Raw genomic sequence first — 21690 nt, 5'->3', positions numbered from 1 at the left:
GGTGAAATCCACACACGTTCTCTACTTGTCGTTAGGTTTTTTTACTAACGCCGGATTTGCTAGACAATTTGAGTAGAAAGATTCCCTGATTAGTTGACATCCAAGAGTCTATCTACTTCTTCTACCAAGGCTACTGCCCTTTCTCCACTTATAGCCCTCCGCTTTTGCCTGATCCCCTTATGCTTGGGATCAATGTTCAAATGATGACACATAACTCTCGGGTCAATTCCCACCATATCTGAATGGTTCCACGCAAATACATCAAGTTTAGCCAAGAGAAATATTGAAAGCCCTTCTTTCAACCTTGGGGCCAACTGAGATCTAATTCTCAAAACATTACTTGGATCTTTTTCATTAACAAGGATTTCAATTGTGTCTTTCGCTGGCCCCATCTTTTCCGTTGGCATTGGTATCCGTGGATCTAAGTCGACTGATTACGATCCTCATCATTTCGCAGAAAAGGTGCATCCTCTTGGAGAGGAGCATCAACTTCTTTAGAAGGCGCACCCTGTGGCACAGGGGCATCAACTTCCTTTGAATTTCCTGAAGATAAGGGCGTGCCCTCAGGGAGAGGGGCATCTACCTTATGAACATCTTGTCCAAGACTCTATAAGACATCAAATCTTCCTTCAAGCTGTTCATTATTGAAGTTTTCTTGGACTACGTCACTTGGGGGCTCTTCTTCCTCCAACATTTCAATCCTGATAGTGTCTTCCAAGAACAACATCGTTGGAGGTAATTCACAGGGGCACTCATTTTCTTGCTCGATATAGTAATGGACTTAAATTTCCTCGATCGTCTGTTCGATGCTTTTCTCTCGCTCATCATCCGACGCATCTTCGCTGTGGGCATCCTTTCTCCTAAAACCTCTCATGCTTTCCTGTAACATTCCCGAGAGTAATTTTGAGAGCCCTTTATGCTGCCCACACCATTTGGGGTTGGAAACTTGATGGTGAGGTGGTGCATTGAAGTGATGACCCTCATTTCCATAAGAAAAGGTCGTCCTAGCAGCACATTGTGGGATGACTCCTAATTTAGGACCTTGAACTCGAGCATCTTTGTGACGGACAACGGACTTTCCCCAAGGTACACGACAATCGAATTGATCCCATAACTCTAACTCCGGCGCCAGAGAAACCATAGACCCAAGAGTCTTCTCTAGACATATCCCGATCAGGTAGCCCCATCTTCTCAAAGGTGCTGTAGTAGAGGATATTTGCCGAGCTCCCATTGTCTACGAAGGCTCTATGAATATTCTTGGTCCTGATATGGATGGAAATAACCAGTGCGTCATTGTGGGGGTGATGTACCCACCGGGCATCTGCTTCTCTGAAGATGGTATCCATGGACTCGCCCTTAAATACTTTGGGTGGCCGAGTTTCCACCCTATGAATGTCAATTAGAGGTCTGAACCGGGCTTCCCTTGCATACCTTGCCAAGGCTCTGTTACTGTATTCCATCCTGGGATCTTCTCCGTAGATTGCTCGGATGCTGCCATCCCTGACGAACTTATTTTCTTCCAGAGTTTCATTGTTCGACCCCTGTAGGGCTCGACTTCCTTCTTCCTTTACTCTGTCGGCGCCATCCTTATGCCTCCTTACTTCCTTAACCACCCATTTGCCAAGATATCCTTCCTTGATAAGGGCTTCGACCTCATCCTTTAGTTGTCGACACTCATGTGTGTTGTGTCCAGATGACTCATGGTATTCACAATATTTCTTCTTATCTTTGCTTTGCCAAGATGACAGACCCTTAGGTTTTCTAAACAACCATCTATTCTTGTTTACCTCAAAGATATGTTCAATAGACACGGCCAAAGGCATATATCTGCTTGCTCTGTGGTCATAGCTCGAGGGAGGGCTCCATTCCCTCCTTGTGGTCGTAGCATTTACCCGATTTGGGCTTCGACTGCTTCTTCTATATCTCGGGCTCAGAGATCTGTCTCTCTTCCTTACTTTGCTTATCTGATTTTCTTGTGAAATTGGTTGCACCTCTTCCAGAGACTGCTCTATGGCTTTAAATGATTCTTCCAAAGCAAAGACATCTGCTAGAGTGGCCGGGTCTTTTTCGTGTAAATACTTCCAGAAATCTGAGCCGACCCTTAGCCCTGCTATCAAAAAGCTTTTCAAAGCTTCGTCCGAAGCCTCTCTTATGCTGGTGGACTCAGCGTTGAACCTTTTAAAATAGGACGTTAAGCTTTCATTTTCCCTCTGTCTAATGTTGGCAAGAGTTGTAACAAAGGGAGCATACCTCACGGCGGCTTGGAACTTGGTCATGAACAGGGTCTTCATTTGGTCCCAGGAAATGATCACTCCTGGTCTGAGTTTTTGGAACCACTGCTGGGCACTCTACCTAAAAGTCTCCGCCAAGAGCCGACATCGAGCCAAGTATGGGATTTGATACACGTCCATCTCTATATTGAATCAGCCCAAGGATTCCAGAGGATCTGAACTTTCATGGAAACGGAGATCATTAGTAGTGTTACGATATCTGGCCGGCAACTGCGCCTCTCTTACCGCCACAGAGAATGGGGAAGGAATTTCATCCGTGACTGTTACTCTGCCTTCTAAGTGGTTAAGCAGCCTTTTCAGATCATCCACATTGAAGGTTCCCATACTTGGGATAGTTTGCATGTAAGGCTGTGGACCTTGGGGCTGAGGTGGAGGTACTACTGCCTAATCTCCACCAGGAGGAGCTTGCTATTGGTTGGTGTTCTGGGCATCCTCAGGTATCACAATTACTTCTGGGTTTCGACCTTGATATCCCCCTAGATTTTCTCATTGACCTCGGCCGCTGCCCCCGAGCCCACCTCGTGATCATAATTTGCCGCATCCCTATGACCGTCATATTCGACATATTTATCGCTTTCTGCTCGATTATACCAGTGAGTATCCCTATGGCCACGATAGTTGTCACAGTGATATCCATATAAGTATCTACCTCGACCTCCGCCTCTTCCTCTCCACCGGGGTCTTCTCCAACGGTCATTTCCATATACTCGACCATATTGGTCTAGCGATCTGCGGGGAGGAGCCCTCTCATGATCACGGTGCCGCTCCTGATTCTCATGGGAATTCAGGGGTGTTAGGAATATGTTGTGTACTTGATGATAAGCTAAACAAAACACCTTAGTAAATTTAACTTAGTGAATTTTGTAGCACCCGACGGATAATCAATTACAGTCCCGCTGGATGATTCAATATAGTCCCGACGGATGACTAATTAATATCCACCGGGTGAGTAGCTTATGTAACAATAAGTACTGTAGCACATTTCTGCAAACAACTCTGTATAGATTATGTAGTAGTTTATGACTCATGTAGACTGCTAGTAGATGTGCAGAATAGGTTGATTAAATGTAAATATAAAATGTCTTGTAATTCTGCACAAATGAAATGGAGTCAAGTAATAAATGGCTACCCGGTGGATGATCAACAAAGCTACCCGACAGATGATCAACAAGGCTACCCGACGGATAACAAGCATGTACCCAACAGATGATCAATTCAAATATCTGTTGACAGTGACAACACAGTCACATGCGTCGAGTATTTGCAAAAGGAATGTTATAACAACTCGTGTATTTTTCTTTTTATTTCTAATATCTAAGAGTGTAATAGTGGAATAAATAATTAAATAAATGTGTGTATTGATTTTGGCAGCAGTTATTGATTATTATTTATTTATTTGTGATCTGTTGATATGTGGGATTGGATTGTGTGATTTATTATTGAGTTATACGATTTTATTTCACTTGTAAAAGTGATTTTATTATAGTTTTAATTCCATAAATATTTGGATTATTTCTAAAATTGGTTTTACAATTTTATAATATCAATAATCATTTTTAGGACTTTATAAAATTGAGAAATCAATATTTCATTAATTATTCATCTTTAAACGATTTTCTGATTGCGTTTATTTGTAAAATCCATATTTAATTTAGGAAATATTCAAAAATTATGAAACTCATATTTTATTAAGTTCGTATTATTCTGAGAATTTTAAAATTATTTTGGAAATTTTCGGGATTCGTTTCACCCGCGCGTCGTTTCGTTATTTGTTAAAAAACGGGTATAAATGTTCGCCTTAGAAATTGTTTTTAAAATTTCGAAAACTATGTTTTTAATTATTTCGGAATATTTCTGATCTTTTCATACTAGTTGGGATTTATTTTGATATGTTTTCAAATATATATTGATCGCTAAAAAAATTGTGAAGTCGGGATTAAAATTGGGTTCCGGGAATTCAGGGACACATGTTAATAAATTAACACGTATCTTGTTTTACAGGACACGTGTGGTTGTCATATTACTTCATGAACATCAATCTCTCTTTGCTCTCGGTTGTATCTCTCGAATTCTCTCGATTCCCCCTCTCCCTGCTTCGTTTCTTCGATTGTTTCTCCTCCCTCCTCATTCCTGTTCCTTCTTCGTCTCTGTTCCTCTGTTTCTTTACCATTTCCGGTGAGTTTCGCCGCCGCTGTTCTTGTTCCTTTTTCCGATTGGTGATCGGTTTTATGCTTAATTGATTGTGAGTATATATATGTATATATGCATGTAGTCAGTTGAGAATGGATGCTTAGTTCCTTGTTTCTCCTCTTTGTTATTGTTGTTGTTGATTTCGGTTGTCGCCACGTAAATTCCGGCTAGGTGGCCGGAAGTGTGTGTGTGCGTCTATGTTGTGTGTGTGTGTGTGTGTGTGTTTTGTGATATGTATTTATGTATTTTGTGATGTGTGTGTGGTTCGTGCTGTGTGTGTGTGCGCGCCGACCGTGAGGTCGTGTGTGCGGTAGCAGTGGTAGAAGTGGTAGCTGTGTTTTTTTGGACTTGGGCTTTACAGTTGGGATGTGATGTTGTTGGGCTTGACTTTTGGGTCGAATTTCTTCAGTGGGCTGATTATTATAATTTTAATTTCTATTTTCCTTTCTGCAGGAAAATTAAATGATTAATATTCGTGAAATAAAAACTTTTGGTTGCAGAAGAATTGATTTAATCGGCGTAATTTATTTGGAAACCCGTAATATAACGGGCACCAATAAATTATACCACCGTTGACGATGAACTTCGGTGAGTCGACGGTGGACGGTGATGACGTTGTTCTGAGTCCTAAATTTTATAAATAGATAAAATGATTTACGTAAAATATTTTCGGACTTAAATAATTAATTACGAATTGTGTTGTGGTATAAGTGATATGAGAATGGTGAACTTGATGTTGTGGATTGTTGTGATTATTGACGTCGATTGTAATCGACGGGTAGGTACTTACACAACACTACTACTTGTTTTGATAAAGCATGCTAGTCAGTGATATCCAGTTATCTTAGATTTTTATTATATAATGTTGTTGACAGGATTATAGCTCTGTTCCTACTACTATTTACATTACTATTTTTATTCCGTTATTCATATGTTGGTACTGTTGAGCGATTATGCTCACCCTTCAAACTGTTATGTATATATCGCAGATGCCTACAAGACCTGTCAGGCATACCCCTGTTCCCGACCCTTCAGGACCTGACTCCTCTGAGGTAGTTTGTATTAGACTATGAGGTCTGATGAGTTGCTGAATAAAGTTAGAGTGTGTTAGATATTGAATAAATGGTTTTTAATAATGTGAACCTGAATCATACTTGAACCTGGATCGGATCTTGGTTTGGGGTCAAGTTAGTCTATATTAATAATAATCTTGTTATTTATATTTTGGTAATTGTGTTTGGTGACGTCAACTCATGACCCCAGGGTTGAGGCCGTCACAAATGTGGCAGCCTATTTAGCAGGGTTTCGAGAACAAAGAAGCATTACCATTTCCATGCTATTATGAAGATGTTAAAAGATGCTAGAATAGAGTAGTGAAGCAGCATGAAGTTAGACTTGATATGTTTTGTTTTATTATCTTGTCTTATTATCATATAAACTTGGTGATGTATAAACCAAGTGTAGCAAGTAGAAAAAAAATAACAAATAGACTTAGCAAAACACATTTTCAGAGAAACATTTGTAAGCTATATCTTGTAGCATTTCTCTGCAAGTTTAGTTGTTCACTTGTAAAGCAGCTATGAGCTATTCAAGCTTCACAAGGTTCTCTTGATATATATATATATATATATATGGTGGATATATTCAAATCCACCAGAAAGTTTTAAAGACCTGAGTTTTTATTACTTTATGTATAATTAACTTAACTCTGTATTCCGCACTTTGCAAATCAAACAGTTAGATATAAATCGAGTTAGAACCATTTTTCATAAATCTCAAAAAGAAGCCAGAATTACATTCAACTCCCCCTTCTGTAATTCTTGTTGTATTGTTAGGGAATAATAATTGGTATCAGAGCAAGCACTTGAAGAACAAAGAGTTTAAAGATCACAACAAAATAGCAAGATGAACAAGAAGGATGTTGGAGTCAAAATTCCATTTCTGGATAAAGACAATTATCATCACTGCAAGGTGAAGATGCACCTACATCTTCTTTCTCAAGATGAGGCCTATGTTGATTGCATAGAGAGAGATCCTCATGTTCCGATGAGAGCTGCTACTGGCAATGAGACTTCACTCCCCAAGCCTAGGCATGAATGGTCAGATTCTGATATTGAGTAAGTCAGGAAGGATAAAAAGACCATGAATATTTTATTCAATGGAGTTGATGGTGACATGTTTGATAACATCATCAATTGCAAGACAGCCAAGGAGGTTTGGGACACCATCCAAATTATCTGTGATTGTACTGAGCAAGTTAGAGAAAATAAGATGCAGCTGCTAATTCAGCAATATGAGCACTTTCATTGTGAAGACATTGAAACTCTCACTGACATATTTAGTAGGTTTCAAAAGCTACTAAATGCTTTGAAGTTGCATGGAAGAGTTTATCATACAAAAGACTCCAATCTCAAGTTCCTTAGATCTCTTCAAAAGGAATGGAAACCAATGACAGTCTCACTGAGAAATTCTCAGGATTACAAGGAGTTTACCTTGGAGAGTGTATGGCATCCTGAAAACTTATGAGCTTCAAATAGAGTAAGATGAGAGGATGCAGAAAGGAAATAAGAAAGGATGGTCCATAACACTGGTTGCTGAGTTGGAAAAGTAGAAGGAAGTGAAGGTAGAAGCTGTTGAGTCTACTACAAAGGTCTGTGAAAACAAGGGCAAGGGGCTGGTAGCTGAAAATGAAGATTCTTTGAGCCAAGATGATATGGATGATATTGATGAACATTTTGCATTCCTTTCCAGAAGATTTTCTAAGCTCAAGTTCAAGAAGAATTTTGGAGCAGCTAAACCAAATAGAAACATGGTGGATAAATCAAAATTCAAATATTTCAAATATGGCTTGGCAGGGCATTTTTCCAGTGAGTGTAGAAAGTCATATTCGAGCAAGAAGAAGTTTGAGCCTGTGGATTATAAATAGAAGTATTTTGAGTTGCTCAAACAAAAGGAAAGGACTTTTATTACACAAGAAAAAGACTGGGCAGCAGATGGTCTGGATGAAGATGAAGATATCAGCTATGTCAATCTAGCCCCATAGGCCAAGTCAGAAGTTCCAACGTTGATTTGGAAAGAATAAGAATAAGAGGTTCAAGAGGCAGAATTTTTCCCAGGTTAGACCTAGTACTACTTCAGTTAACTCTGCCCCGACGAGGGTTAGTAAGCCAGTGGTTGAATGTAAGACATGTGGGAAGAAGCACAGTGGACAGTGCCGAGAAAATATCAACTGTTTTAAGTGTGGCCAGAAGGGTCATTATTCCACGGAGTGTAGGTCTGAGTTTCAAGGAGTAACTTGTTTTAGTTGCGGCAAAGTGGGACACGTAGCTAGGAATTGTAAGTTGGTGACCCAAGGTAATGTTGGAAGGAGCGTGTCCCAAGGACCAGCAACCAGTACTGCTAGAGCTAGGACCTTTAAGATGACCAAGAAATCTCCAGTTCATGATTCCGATGTGGTTGCAGGTACGCTTTCTCTTAATTCCGTACCTGTTAACGTTTTGTTTAATACGGGAGCGTCCAAATATTTAATATCTGTGAATTGTGTGAATAAAATGCAATTGATGTTGGAAGACTTAGAGGAACCTTTGACCATAGAAGTGGCTAATAAAGATAAAGTGCCCGTAAGTTAATTTTGTCCTAGATGTTCCCTAGAGATTTCAGGATAAATGTTCCCTGTTGACCTAATACCCTTCGAGTTGGGAGACTTTGATGTTATTTTAGGCATGGATTAGTTGTCTCTATATAAGGCGAATATTGACTGTAAGAAAACGAGAGTTGTTATGTACACCCCAGATAATAAAAGAATCAGCTATCAAGGATAGAGGCAAGATAAAAAGTTCCTTTCAGTAATGCAAACAAAGAGATTGTTGCGGCAAGGATGTGAAGCATATTTGGCTCATGTGGTGAATAAGAAGAAAGATACCCTACTTTGGATGAGATTCCTATAGTAAGAGAATTCCCTGACGTTTTCCCAGAAGAGTTATCAGGACTGCCAGTTGATCAAGAGATAGAGTTCTCCATTGATTTGATACCTGGAGCTGAACCAGTTTCTAAAGCTCCATACAGGATGGCCCCAATGGAAATGAAAGAATTGGATAAGCAACTTTAGGAACTATTGGATAAGGGAGTATTCGACCTAGTGTTTCTCCGTGGGGTGCTCCAGTGCTATTTGTGAAGAAAAAGGATGAAAGTATGAGATTGTGCATTGACTAGAGAGAGCTAAACAAGTTGACAATAAAGAACAAGTATCCTTTACCAAGCATCGACGATTTTTTTGATCAGCTTAAGGGGGCATGTTATTTCTCAAAGATTGACTTAAGATCTGGCTACCACCAATTGAAGATAAAGCCCGAAGATATCCCCAAGACTGCATTCAGAACAAGGTATGACCATTATGAGTTTCTAGTAATGTCGTTTGGATTGACAAATGCGCCAGTAACTTTTATGGATCTAATGAATAGGGTGTATAAGGAGTATCCGGATAAGTTTGTTATTGTATTTATTGATGACATCCTCATATATTCAAAGAATCTAGAAGATCATGCAACGCATCTACAGATTGCCCTTCAAAAATTGAGAGAAAAGCAATTATATGTGAAGTTCTCCAAGTGTGAGTTTTGGATGACAGAAGTGCAGTTTCTTGGACATGTGGTGAGTAAGGAAGGTATTAAAGTAGACCCAGTAAATATTGAAGCCGTGTCAAAATGGGAGCAACCGAAGACACCAACAGAAATAAGAAGTTTCTTGGATTAGCGGGTTATTATCGAAGGTTTGTAAAAGATTTCTCGAAGATTGCATCCCCATTAACCAAGTTAACCAGGAAAAATGAGAAGTTCATTTGGACGGAAAAGTATGAAGAAAGTTTCCTGGAGTTGAAACGGAGATTAGTGATGGCTCCAGTATTAGCATTTCTAGATGAGACGGGAAACTTTGTGATCTATAGTGATGCTTCTTTGAAAGGATTGGGTTGTGTACTAATGCAACATGACAAAGTTATCGCCTATGCCTCCAGACAATTAAAGCCTCACGAGCAGAAATATCCAGTTCATGACCTTGAGTTGGCAGCTATAGTGGTGGCTCTGAAGTTATGGCGTCATTACTTGTATGGAGAGAAATGCGATATTTATACAGATCATAAGAGCCTGAAGTACATATTGATGTAGAAGGATTTGAACATGAGACAGAGAAGGTGGTTGGAACTGATCAAGGACTACGATTGTTCGATTAATTATCACCCAGGTAAAGCCAATGTGGTGGCTGATGCCTTGAGTAGAAAAGAAAGGTTGAATATGGTTAGGATTGCGGATGAACTAGCCCAAGACTTGAAAAGAATGGAGATTGAGGTTCGAGTACCTAGTGAAAATCAAGAGCAACTATATGAAGTTACCTTCCAACCGGCATTGATGGAAAAGATCAAAAGGTGTCAAGAAGGAGTTATGGAACAAGAGTAGGATACTTTGATGAGAGAAGAGTTGTGTACTCAAAAAGATAAGCAAGGGTTATATAGATTTTCATCCAGAGTTTGGATTCCTAATGTAACAGAATTGAAGAATGAAGTATTACACGAGGCGAATAAATCTAGGTTTTCTATCCACTCTGGTGGTACTAAGATGTACCAAGACTTGAAGAGAAACTTTTGGTGGCCAGGAATGAAGAAGGATATTGCCTATTGGGTTAGTAAGTGTCATGTGTGTCAAACGGTGAAAGCGGAGCATCAACGACCAGGTGGATTGTTACAACCTTTGGAGATTCCTTAATGGAAGTGGGAAGAGATTGCTATGGATTTTATAGTGGGATTGCCAAAAACGAGAGCAAATCATGATGCTATTTGGGTAATCATTGACAGACTAACTAAATCAGCGCATTTTCTTTTGATCAATGAAATGTATCCTATGGAAAAGCTGGTTAAGTTATACATGGAGGAGATATTTACCAAACATGGAGTTAAATATGAGAATGGTGAACTTGATGTTGTGGATTGTTGTGATTGTTGACGTCGATTGTAATCAACGAGTAGGTACTTACACACCACACTACTACTTTTTTTGATAAAGCATGCTAGTCAGTGATATCCAGTTATCTCAGATTTTTATTATATAATGTTGTTGACAAGATTATAGCTCTGTTCCTACTATTGTTTACATTACTGTTTTTATTCCGTTATTCATATATTGGTACTGCTGAGCGATTATGCTCACCCTTGCAATCTGTTATGTATATATCGCAGATCCCTACAAAACCTATCAGACATACTCGTGTTCCCGCCCCTTCAGGACCCGGCTTCTCTGAGGTAGTTTGTATCAGACCATGAGGTCTGATGAGTTGCTGAATAAAGTTAGAGTGTGTTAGATATTGAATAAATGGTTTGTAATAATGTGAACCTGAATCATACTTGAACCTGGATCAGATCTTTGTTTGGGGTCAAGTTAGTATATATTAATAATAATATTATTATTTATATTTTGGTAATTGTGTTTGGTGATGTAAACTCCTGACCCCGGGGTTGAGGCCGTCACAAATGTGGCAACCTGTTTAGCAGGGTTTTGAGAACAAAGAAGCATTACAATTTCCATGCTATTATGAAGATAATCAAAGATGCTGGAGTAGAGTAGTGAAGCAGCATGAAGTTAGACTTGATAGGTTTTGTTTTATTATCTTGTCTTATTACCATGTAAACTTGGTGATATATAAACCAAGTGTAGCAAGTAGAAAAAAAATAACAAATAGACTAAGCAAAACACATTTTCAGAGAAACATTTGTAAGCTGTATCATGTAGCATTTCTCTACAAGTTTAGTTGTTCACATGTAAAGCAGCTGTGAGCTATTCAAGCTTCACAGGGTTCTCTTGATATATATATATATATATATATATATATATATATATATATATATATCTGGTGGACATATTCAAATCCACCAGAAAGTTTTACCTGAGTTTTTATTACTTTATGTTTGATTAACTTAACTCTGTATTCCGCACTTTGCATAACAAACAGTTAGATATAAATCGAGTTAGAATCATTTTTCATAAATCTCAAAATGAAGCCAGAATTAAATTCAACTCCCCCTTCTGTAATTCTTGTTGTATTGTTAGGAAATAATAATTGGTATCAGAGCAAGCTCTTGAAGAACAAAGAGTTTAAAGATCACAAAAAAACAACAAGATGAACAAGAAGGATGTTGGAGTCAAAATTCCATTTCTGGATAAAGACAATTATCATCACTGGAAGGTGAAGATGCACCTACATCTTCTTTCTCAAGATGAGGCCTATGTTGATTGCATAGAGAGAGGTCCTCATGTTCCAATGAGAGATGCTACTGGCAATGAGCCTTCACTCCCCAAGCCTAGGCATGAATGGTTAGATCCTGATATTGAGCAAGTAAGGAAGGATAAAAAGACCATGAATTTTTTATTCAATGGAGTTAATGGTGACATGTTTGACAACATCATCAATTGCAAGACAGCCAAGGAGGTTTGGGACACCATCCAAATTATCTGTGATGGTACTGAGCAAGTTAGAGAAAATAAGATGCAGCTGTTAATTCAGCAATATGAGCACATTCATTGTGAAGACAATGAAACTCTCACTGACATATTTAATAGGTTTCAAAAGCTACTAAATGCTCTGAAGTTACATGGAATAGTTTATCATACAATAGACTCCAATCTCAAGTTCCTTAGATCTCTTCCAAAGGAATGGAAACCAATGACAGTCTCACTGAGAAATTCTCAGGATTACAAGGAGTTTACCTTGGAGAGTGTATGGCATCCTGAAAACTTATGAGCTTAAAATAGAGTAAGATGAGAGGATGGAGAAGGAAAGAAGAAAGGAGGGTCCATATCACTGGTTGCTGAGTTGGAAAAGGAGAAGGAAATGAAGGTAGAATATGTTGAGTCTACTACAAAGGTCTGTGAAAAAAAGGGCAAGGGGCTGGTAGCTGAAAATGAAGATTCTTTGAGCCAAGATGATATGGATGATATTGATGAACATCTTGCATTCCTTTCCAGAAGATTTTCTAAGCTCAAGTTCAAGAAGAACTTTGGACCGGCTAAACCAAATAGAAACATGGTGGATAAATCAAAATTCAAATGTTTCAAATGTGGCTTGGCAGGGCATTTTTCCAGTGAGTGTAGAAAGTCAGATTCCAGCAAGAAGAAGTTTGAGCCTGTGGATTATAAATAGAAGTATTTTGAGTTTCTCAAACAAAAGGAAAGGGCTTTTATTACACAAGAAAATGATTGGGCAGCAGATGGTCTGGATGAAGATGAAGATGTCAACTATGTCAATCTAGCCCTAATGGCCAAGTCTGATGAAACAGAAACAAGTTCTTCAAGTAATCAGGTAATCACCACTAACCTAGCACATTTATCTAAAGCTGAGTGCAATGATGCAATTAATGACATGTGTACAGAATTATATCATTTGCGTGTTACACTTAAGTCCCTCACTAAGGAAAATTCTAAAATCAAAGAAAACAATCTGTTTTTAAGTGAGAGGAATAATGTGCTTGAGTCTCAGTTTATTGAATTTGAGAAATTAAGACTAGAATGTAAGATTACTAAGGAGGAATTAACTGAGTCCTTAAAGAAAGAAGAGATTTTGAAGAAGCAACTTGAACGAGAACAGGAGGTGATTAAGGCATGGAAATCATCTAGAGATGTTCATGCTCAAATCACCAAAGTTCAAGGTATTGAGTCCTTTTGTGATGCAGCCTAGAAAAAGAGTAAAGAGAAGCTGAAATCTAGTTTGGTTGAAGGATTGCTAACAGATGTGGACTTGACGGATGATGAGAGTCACCCGTCGAATAATCAAAAGGATTATCCATCGAGTGACACAAATCCTCATCCGTCGGCTGTGAGCAAACCTGTGAGCAAAGCCAAACTTGTCAAGTTAAATGAAAAGTATGGATCAGTTTCCAAAAACTTTATTCCAGGAGAATCAAGTCAAGTGAAGAAGGAGAAGAAAGTGAATGTTGGTCATCTGTCTATCAAGCAATTGAATGACAGATTAGAAAATATTGAGGTTAAAACATAAACTAAAAAGAAAAACAATAGAAATGGAAAAGTAGGGATTAACAAACATAACAACTACACACCTGATAAATATGCTCTAAGAAAAATCTGTGTTAAGTGTGGTAGTGTTAATCATCTATCTGTTTGTTGTGTATATGTTGTGTACTTGATGATTTCATGAACAAAACACCTTGGTAAATTTTAATTAGTGAAATTATGTAGCACTCGACGGATAGGATTTATAGTCCCGACAGATGATTCATTATAGTCCCGACGGATGATGACTTATTATCTATCGAGTGAGTAGCTTATGTAACAATGAGTCTGTAGCATATTTCTGCATACACCATTGTATAAATTTTGTAAGTAGTATTCAAGTCATGTTGACTTCAACTAGATATGCAAATAGGTTGATTAATTTTACATAGATGATGTCTTGTAATTCTGCATAAATGAAATAAAGTCAAGTGCCAGATTGCTACCCGACGGATAAACTACAATGACGTCGATGGATGATCAACTAGACAACCCGACGGATGATCAATAACCTGACGAATGATCATGAACCCGATGGATAAAGAATTCAAATATCTGTTGACAGTGACAACACAGTCACATGCGTCGAGTGGATGCAAATGGAATGTGGTAGCCTATTCAACTGGGTTTTTGAGAACAAAGTAGCATTGCCATTTCCATGCTATTATGAAGATATTCAAAGATGCTGGAATAGAGTAATGAAGTAGCATTATAATAGACTAGATAGTTTTTGTTTTATTATCCTGTCTCATTACTTTGTAATCTTGGTGGTATATAAACCAAGAAGTAGCAACTAAGGAACTATCGAACTAAGCAACACAACAGAGAAACATTTGTAAGCAGAATTCTTAACATTTCTCTGTACTCTTAGTTGTTCAATTGTTGTAAGCAGCTATGAGCATTTTGCACACAGGGTTCTCTCGATATATAATATATATCTCTGGTGGAATCATTCAAATCCACCAGAGAGTTTTTAAAGACTCTTATTTCTAATTACTTGTGATTTGATTCATTTAAGTAACTATTCCGCATTGTGCTAATCAATTCACACTTATATATATATTCGAGTTAGAACATTTTTATTTTAAGAAAAAGGTTCAAGAATTCCATTCAACCCCCCTTCTGTAATTCTTGTCATATTGTTAAGGGACTAACAATTGGTATCAGAGAGAGCTCTTAACTTACAAAGAGTTTAAAGATCAAAAAAATACAGCAAGATGAACAAGAAGGATGTTGGAGTCAAGATCCCTTTTTCTGGATAAAGATAATTACCATCATTGGAAGGTAAAGATGCATCTTCATTTGCTTTCTCAAGATGAGGCCTATGTTGACTGCATAGAAAGAGGCCCTCATGTTCTAATAAGAGCTGCAACAGGAAACGAGCCATCAGTCCCCAAGCCAAGGCATGAATGGTTTGATCCTGACATTGAACAAGTCAGGAAGGATAAAAAGGCCATGAACATCCTGTTTAATGGAGTTGATGGAGACATGTTTGACAACATTATCAACTGCAAAACTGCCAAGGATTTTTGGGATACAATACAGATCATCTGTGATGGCACTGAGCAAGTTAGAGAAAACAAGATTCAGCTCTTGATTCAGCAATATGAGCATTTTCATAATGAAGAAAGTGAGTCTCTCACTGACATTTTTAATAGGTTTCAAAAAATACTAAATGCTCTAAAGTTGCATGGAAGGATCTATCAGACAAAAGACTCCAATCTGAAATTCCTTAGATCTCTTCCAAAGGAATGGAAACCAATGACAGTCTCATTAAGAAACTCACAAGATTATAAGGAGTTTACTTTGGAGAGACTGTATGGCATCCTGAAAACTTATGAGCTTGAAATAGAGAAAGATGAGAGGATGGAGAGAGAAAAGAAGAAAGGAGGATCCATTGCACTAGTTGCTGAGTTGGAGAAAGAGATGGAGATGAAGTTGGAAGCTGTTGAATCAACTTCAAGGGTCTGTGAGAATAATGGCAAGGGGCTTGCAGTAGAAAGTGAAGATTCTTTGAGCCAAGATGACATGGAGGACATTGATGAACACCTAGCATTTCTTTCTAGGAGATTTGCCAAGCTCAAGTTCAAGAAGAACTTGGGAGCAGCCAAGCCAAATAGAAACATGGTGGATAAATCAAAATTCAAATGTTTCAAATGTGGCTTGGCAGGGCATTTTTCCAGTGAATGTAGGAAGTCAGATTCCAGTAAGAAAAAGTTTGAGCCTGTGGATTATAAGCAAAAATACTTTGAACTGCTCAAACAAAAGGAAAGGGCTTTCATAACACAAGAAAATGACTGGGCAGCAGATGGTCTGAATGAAGATGAAGATATCAGCTATGTCAATCTTGCCCTAATGGCCAAGTCTGATGAAACAGAAAGTAGTTCTTCAAGTAATCAGGTAATTACTACAAACCTTGCACATTTATCTAAAGCTGAGTGTAATGATGTCATAAATGACATGTCTATAGAGTTATATCATTTGCGTGTTACACTTAAGTCTCTTACTAAATAAAATGCTAAAATCAAAGAAAACAATTTGTTTTTGAGTGAGAGAAATAATGTGCTTGAGTCTCAGTTCATTGATTTTGAAAAGTTAAGAATTGCGTGTAAGATTGCCAAGGAGGAATTAACTGAGTACTTGAAGAAAGAAGAAATTTTGAAGAAGCAGCTCGAGTGTGAACAAGAGGTGATTAAGGCATGGAAAACATCCAGGGATGTAATAACCCCAAAAATTTTAACTTTTTGTAACCCTTATGAATAGTGTTTTTGTTGATTATGCTGAATAAGAAAACTTTTCATGCTGCACCTTTTAGAGGTTCTTTTATTGTTATTCTGAGATCTTATTAGTACTCTATATGGTATATAAGTGTATGTAAAGATCGTCAGAATCCAAATTCGAACACTTTGATTTTTCCTGAAAATCCACCAGATACCGAAAGAATTGAGTATAAGGTAACAGGATAAAAATGATTTAAATTCAAGGATTATAAGAGAGGATCATAAAAGAATATAATGTATTGAGAAAGGTTAAGGAAACCCAAGTAATAAGATCCCGGGTATGATCCCTCAAACGATAAACGAGAACGAAAGTTAAGCGAACCGTATAACAGATCAGCGGTCATTAGCCAAGTAATTAGGAGTTAATCAAAGAGGTTAATGATGATGATGTCATCACACCAACAAGAAGAGGACAAGTGTGGGAAGATGACATAGGACGATAACATAAGCATGACCAAAGAGAAGGAAATGTTGGTTGATTATAAACCACACAAAATTTACCATGGTTAAAAGGTAATTAAGCAAAAAAAAAAAGGCAAAACAACCAAGCAAAACAATTCATAACACAAAACACAAGTTGACTTCATCTTTTCCACAAGAAGCTCTCGGCCCCTTTTATTTTTCAAAGAAAGAAAAACTCAAATTCAAGTTCCAAACCTTGTTAATTAGTGAGGTAATTATCTAAGGTTCCTTGTACATAGATATAGATATCCTATAAGTTTAAGCTTCAAATTCCTTCACAATCTCTTCCTATAATTCTTGGAAGAAGAGAGTGAATAGTGTTTTTCAAGAACTTGAAATTTTGATCTTGTGTTTTTGTTTAGATAAAACTTTAGTAAGGATTTTCCAAGGTTGTTTCAAGCTCATTACTTACTCCTACTCACAAAAAAGGTATAATCTCTTAACCTAGCATAATTATTGAATGTTAAGAGCTTATTATGAGTAGTATAGTTCATGAGAGGCATGATAATTGAATATTTTGAGATTGGTTGGTTTTGTAATGTTTTTGGAGTTGTAAATCTTGATGATTAGTTAATGAACTTAAGTAAGCTCTTAGTTCATGATTGAGAAGTATAAATTGGAAATATTGAGTTGTCGGGGCTGTTGTAGTAAAGAATGGATGAAGTTTGGTTGTAGTGGTGATTGTGGGTTGAATTGTGAATTGATTGGAATGGTTTAAATTTGGTAATCGCGTAAATATAGCCGTCGTAATGCCCGATTTAATTTAGACTGTTTTTGTTCTTAACATCAGTACCTGAGAACTCACTGTTAGGTTTTCACCATTTCCATGATTAGATATTTCATGTTACGAGCTTCGTTTTGATATATGGTTTGCTTGAATCCGATATACGGTTTAGGAGAAACGACCGTTTTAAGTAACGGCGTTTCGCGACCGAACCCTTACCCCTCGCCTTACTTTAAAACCTTGGTTAAGGACCTTAAAGGACTAATTGGGGTATAAAACAATTATGTAAAGTGGATTAGACAGTTGGTAGGGTACTCGCAAAAGAATCGCCTTAAAATTCCTAATGGTTAATTTATTAAAAATAGTGGAGCCGAGGGTACTCGAGCGACTTAAGTGAATCGTTAAGCGCGAAAGCGAACGCTAGGGTCTAATTGGTTAATGTATAGATTCTTAAGAGACATTGGTTTAATTCCAACTTATATGTTGTTTATAGCTTACCAGACTCATCCCAGGACTTTTACCACCCCCAGTCGCTCAGGCAAGTTTTCTACTCGTTATACTGTTGTTGTGATGTATATATATGTATATGCATTATCTTGTGATAGATGCATGATGGTTAATTAGCAAATCTTGCGATATATTGGAGCATGCTGATATGGTTTATATGCATGTCTGTTTCGTAATATTGATATCTATCTGTTGATTTCAATGCTTATTGTTGCATAATACCTATACTAGAGATAAGCAATAATTGCGTCTACCCTTACTATAGGGGACCCAAAGGCGAACATTTTCTAAAACCCGGGAGTCGATGTTCCCGAGTATATTATATATATTTATATATATATATATATAGATATAGTTTTCAAAACTATTAATCGAATAAGGTTTATTTGATAACTTTATTTTTTATTAATGAATATTACTTTGAATATTCGTTCGAGGACTTATGACTCGGTTTATTTTATTTAATAAATATTATCTTGAATATTCATTCGAGGACTTATGACTCTGTTTATTCTATTTAATGAATATTATTTTGAATATTCATTTGAGGACTTATGACTCCGTTTATTTATTAAATAATATTCTTTATTTTATTAAAGAATAGTGTTTCGATAATCAAACTTATTTTCGATTATTCAAATAAAGATCTTATTTTCATATAAGTATATCTTTGGTTATTCGTTATTCATTTCAAGTATGAGTTTTTTTAAACTTCTACTTCAATTATTTTTATAAAGATTATCCTTTATGGGAATATTATTTAATAATAATATTCAGATATTTTTTAATATATCGGGACAGATTTATTTCATTAAATCAGCATTACTCCAAACATTCTTAAAAATATTTTCGAGTCTTCAAAATGATTTTTAAAAGTTAGAGCGGATCCCAAAACTCATTTGGATATTTAAGATCTTCCTTTCGAAGGGGATTTAAAGACTCGCTCAAAACCTGAGGGATCCGGCTCAGTGGTGTATTTTACATTCGCAACGAGGTTGCTGTTTTGAGAAAAAATCTTGATTACTTTCCATCGTTCGGGAAGTAAGTTCATCTATTTGAGTCGGCATAAGCAACATGGGCTCAGTGGGCGTCCATGAAAGTGTAAGTGGCTCAGTGGGAGTCCATCAAATGCATAAGTGGCTGAGTGGCAGTCCAGCATAAGGTCCTATTGCGGCCAGGGTGATGACCAGTGGGGAATTCGTCCATCTACTACTAGAAAAGGTTACTTATTGGTATCTTTGCCTGATTAGCAAGATATCGGGTTTATGCAAAAATTCTTTTCTTTCCAAAATTCATTGGATATTACAAACTCTGTTCATACTTTACATGACAGAGGTTTCCAGGAAATGTATAAGAGATATATATGTGGATATATATATATATCGGGACTTAACGAAGTACCTCGTAACTTCATTTTATTCAATAATATTTCAAAGATTTAATCTATTCAAGTCTTAACTTGTGGTCTCATCTATGGGATGAGCTTTTGAAACCTATTATACTCTTAACAGTGGTAGTTCAAGTAGTTTTCTAAAATGGTATAAGTATAGTGAAGTAATTGGTAACTTCATCTTTCTTTAAGCTTATATCCAGTAAGTAATTATCTTACACTTGATAAAAGAATTCTAGTAAGTTATCCATTTAGATACTTGCATTATTGTTTACACTATATATTATCTTGCGAGCTGTAATGCTCACTCTTGCTTCATTTCTTTATCACACAACAACAGTTAGGAAAGATGGCCAGAATCAAGCAGACCCAGGGCAAGTGCGTGGGAAGCGTCTCGTGTCTTCCCGTTGATATCGTAGCTGCTATAGCTGCAGAGGTAGATCTATTTGTAGATCAGGCATTCTACTTTTGGGAATCAATTATGTATAATTATAACTTGTGGCAGATAATGACAATTAACTGTAAACTTATCAAGTAATCATTTTGGGTTGTAATAACTTTTAAATTGTGGATTCAAGGACTTGTACTTATTTCAATTTCATCTCTGAGACTATAACGTGTTGTGGTGTGTGTTAGTGTGGGGTCACAGCATGAGGTTAATTATTATTAATTAAGTTAAGTGATATTGTGGAAAGAAAGACCGTGACGACCTGGATCCCCAACCCCGGATCTGGGGGTGTTACAGAAATGGTATCAGAGTTAAGCGTTATAAACCTCAGGGATGATGCGACGATATAATAATAAATTCACAAAGATAATAAGAACTCTTGCCAAGTTCATAGTCGGACTACTTAAAGTAGCACTTACAGTTAAAACCCTTACGAGAACCCTTATAAGTATCATGATAGTAACTTAGCTCGTTTAATGTGTAGGCACATGAGATAGAGGACCCAGAGATGTTCGAGCGTGAGCATGATGAGGCACTGCTAGATGTCGAGGACCAGGAGGAGCCTGAGATGGAGGAGGAGGAGGAGGAGGACCCCTCAGAAGAGTCAGAGACGGAGGTTATTGCGAGTTCAGATGAGGAGGACCCGGATGAGGTCCTAGTGGCTGAGGAGCATGTCGTAGCTATGGTAGAGTACACCGGTACCCCTTTACCCTCACTCCCGGTGGTCATAGCTCCTACCCTTCCACCACTATCTTGGAGACCCTATGATGACAGCTCTGAGACCCATACTCCCGAGCCTAGGCAGACCGAGGAGGCACCCCCAGCGGCTCCGGATTCACCACCTCTCGACCCTGCCCATTGGAAGTCTTTGTTAGCTCACGGCTATGTTCAAGATGTACTGAGGACTCGAGTGGCTGTTGCTGAGGCCCGGCTGGATGAGGTCAGGAGGGAGTTGGAGGTGGAGAGGGCTAATCGATGTGCCCGATCTTATGAGGCTAGAGCTACCATACCCCGATCCCTGAGAAGGGAGCTGAATGGGATAGAGCTCACGGCCCGTACGAGACTTCGATCACTCCAAGGGGACAGGCATGGCAGGATCTCTCGGAGGCAGGCAGACTACATCTTCCATCGTGCGATGGAAAGGGTGTGGGAGCTGACCAGCTCCGGTGTGTGATTCAGGACCAGTGATGGGGTAGTCTAGTCGTCTAGTTAGTCGAGGCCATAGTAAGAGCCAATTTTATGGGATAGTTGACTTGTATATAGCATCCCTTTCTCTGACTAGACAGATAGACTCTTGTGTATCACTTTTGGGGAGATGGCTATAGAACTGTTGTACTTTTGACCAGATCAAACTATGTATTTCACGCATCATGTATATATTTGTTTCCTTTCAGTTCAGTTCCTTAGTGACGAGATCACTGTTTTTATCATTATTATTACTGCACTTCTTATTAGAACTGTCATAATATAATAGAATTACGAGATACATTCTCCCCATTATAGAACTGTGCAAGGCACAATTTTGTGTATGAATGTGACCTAACGTTGAATTTCCCAAAAATTAATCAGTATCATGCCGCCAAGAAAGATTGGAACTAGGGCGAACCCTGGATCTGAGGACCAGGGAAGCCATAACCAGGACGGTAGGAACCAAGAACACAGTGAAGAGGAAGATGAGGATTTTTTTGAACAGGATGACTCCCTGTATGAAGAGGAGGAGGAAACATTTGATGTTGAAGGATTTGAGATAGAGGCTGAAGAAGGAGAAACTGAGGTTGAGCAACCAGTACCAAACCCAGGCATGGATCCCATGGGACAGTTCATGCAAAGAATAAGGCATAACTTGGA

The 21690-nt window shown here is 38.0% G+C and overlaps 1 protein-coding gene across 1 annotated transcript; it reads right to left on the bottom strand.

The window, feature by feature from the left end:
• Positions 1-421: 421 nt before the first annotated feature.
• On the bottom strand, positions 422-2291 carry LOC141673965 (uncharacterized). The gene is made up of 2 exons (XM_074480691.1): positions 1077-2291; positions 422-607 (listed from the first exon to the last, which is right to left on the bottom strand). The coding sequence occupies exons 1-2, from the start codon at positions 2289-2291 to the stop codon at positions 422-424; spliced, it is 1401 nt and encodes a 466-aa protein (XP_074336792.1).
• Positions 2292-21690: the final 19399 nt, after the last annotated feature.

The sequence above is a fragment of the Apium graveolens genome, chromosome 7 (assembly GCF_009905375.1).
Source record: "Apium graveolens cultivar Ventura chromosome 7, ASM990537v1, whole genome shotgun sequence".
Lineage (NCBI taxonomy): Eukaryota > Viridiplantae > Streptophyta > Magnoliopsida > Apiales > Apiaceae > Apium > Apium graveolens.
Note: the sequence above shows the minus strand (reverse complement) of the source record. Positions and strands in the feature narration are given on the sequence as shown.

Bases quoted from the DNA above. Each gene is read 5' to 3' on its own strand.
- LOC141673965 (XM_074480691.1), bottom strand. From the start codon at position 2,291: ATGAAGACCCTGTTCATGACCAAGTTCCAAGCCGCCGTGAGGTATGCT. The intron at 608-1,076 runs GTCCGTTGTCCG...GATGTCTTATAG, and splicing joins TGTCGTGTACCTTGGGGAAA to AGTCTTGGACAAGATGTTCA.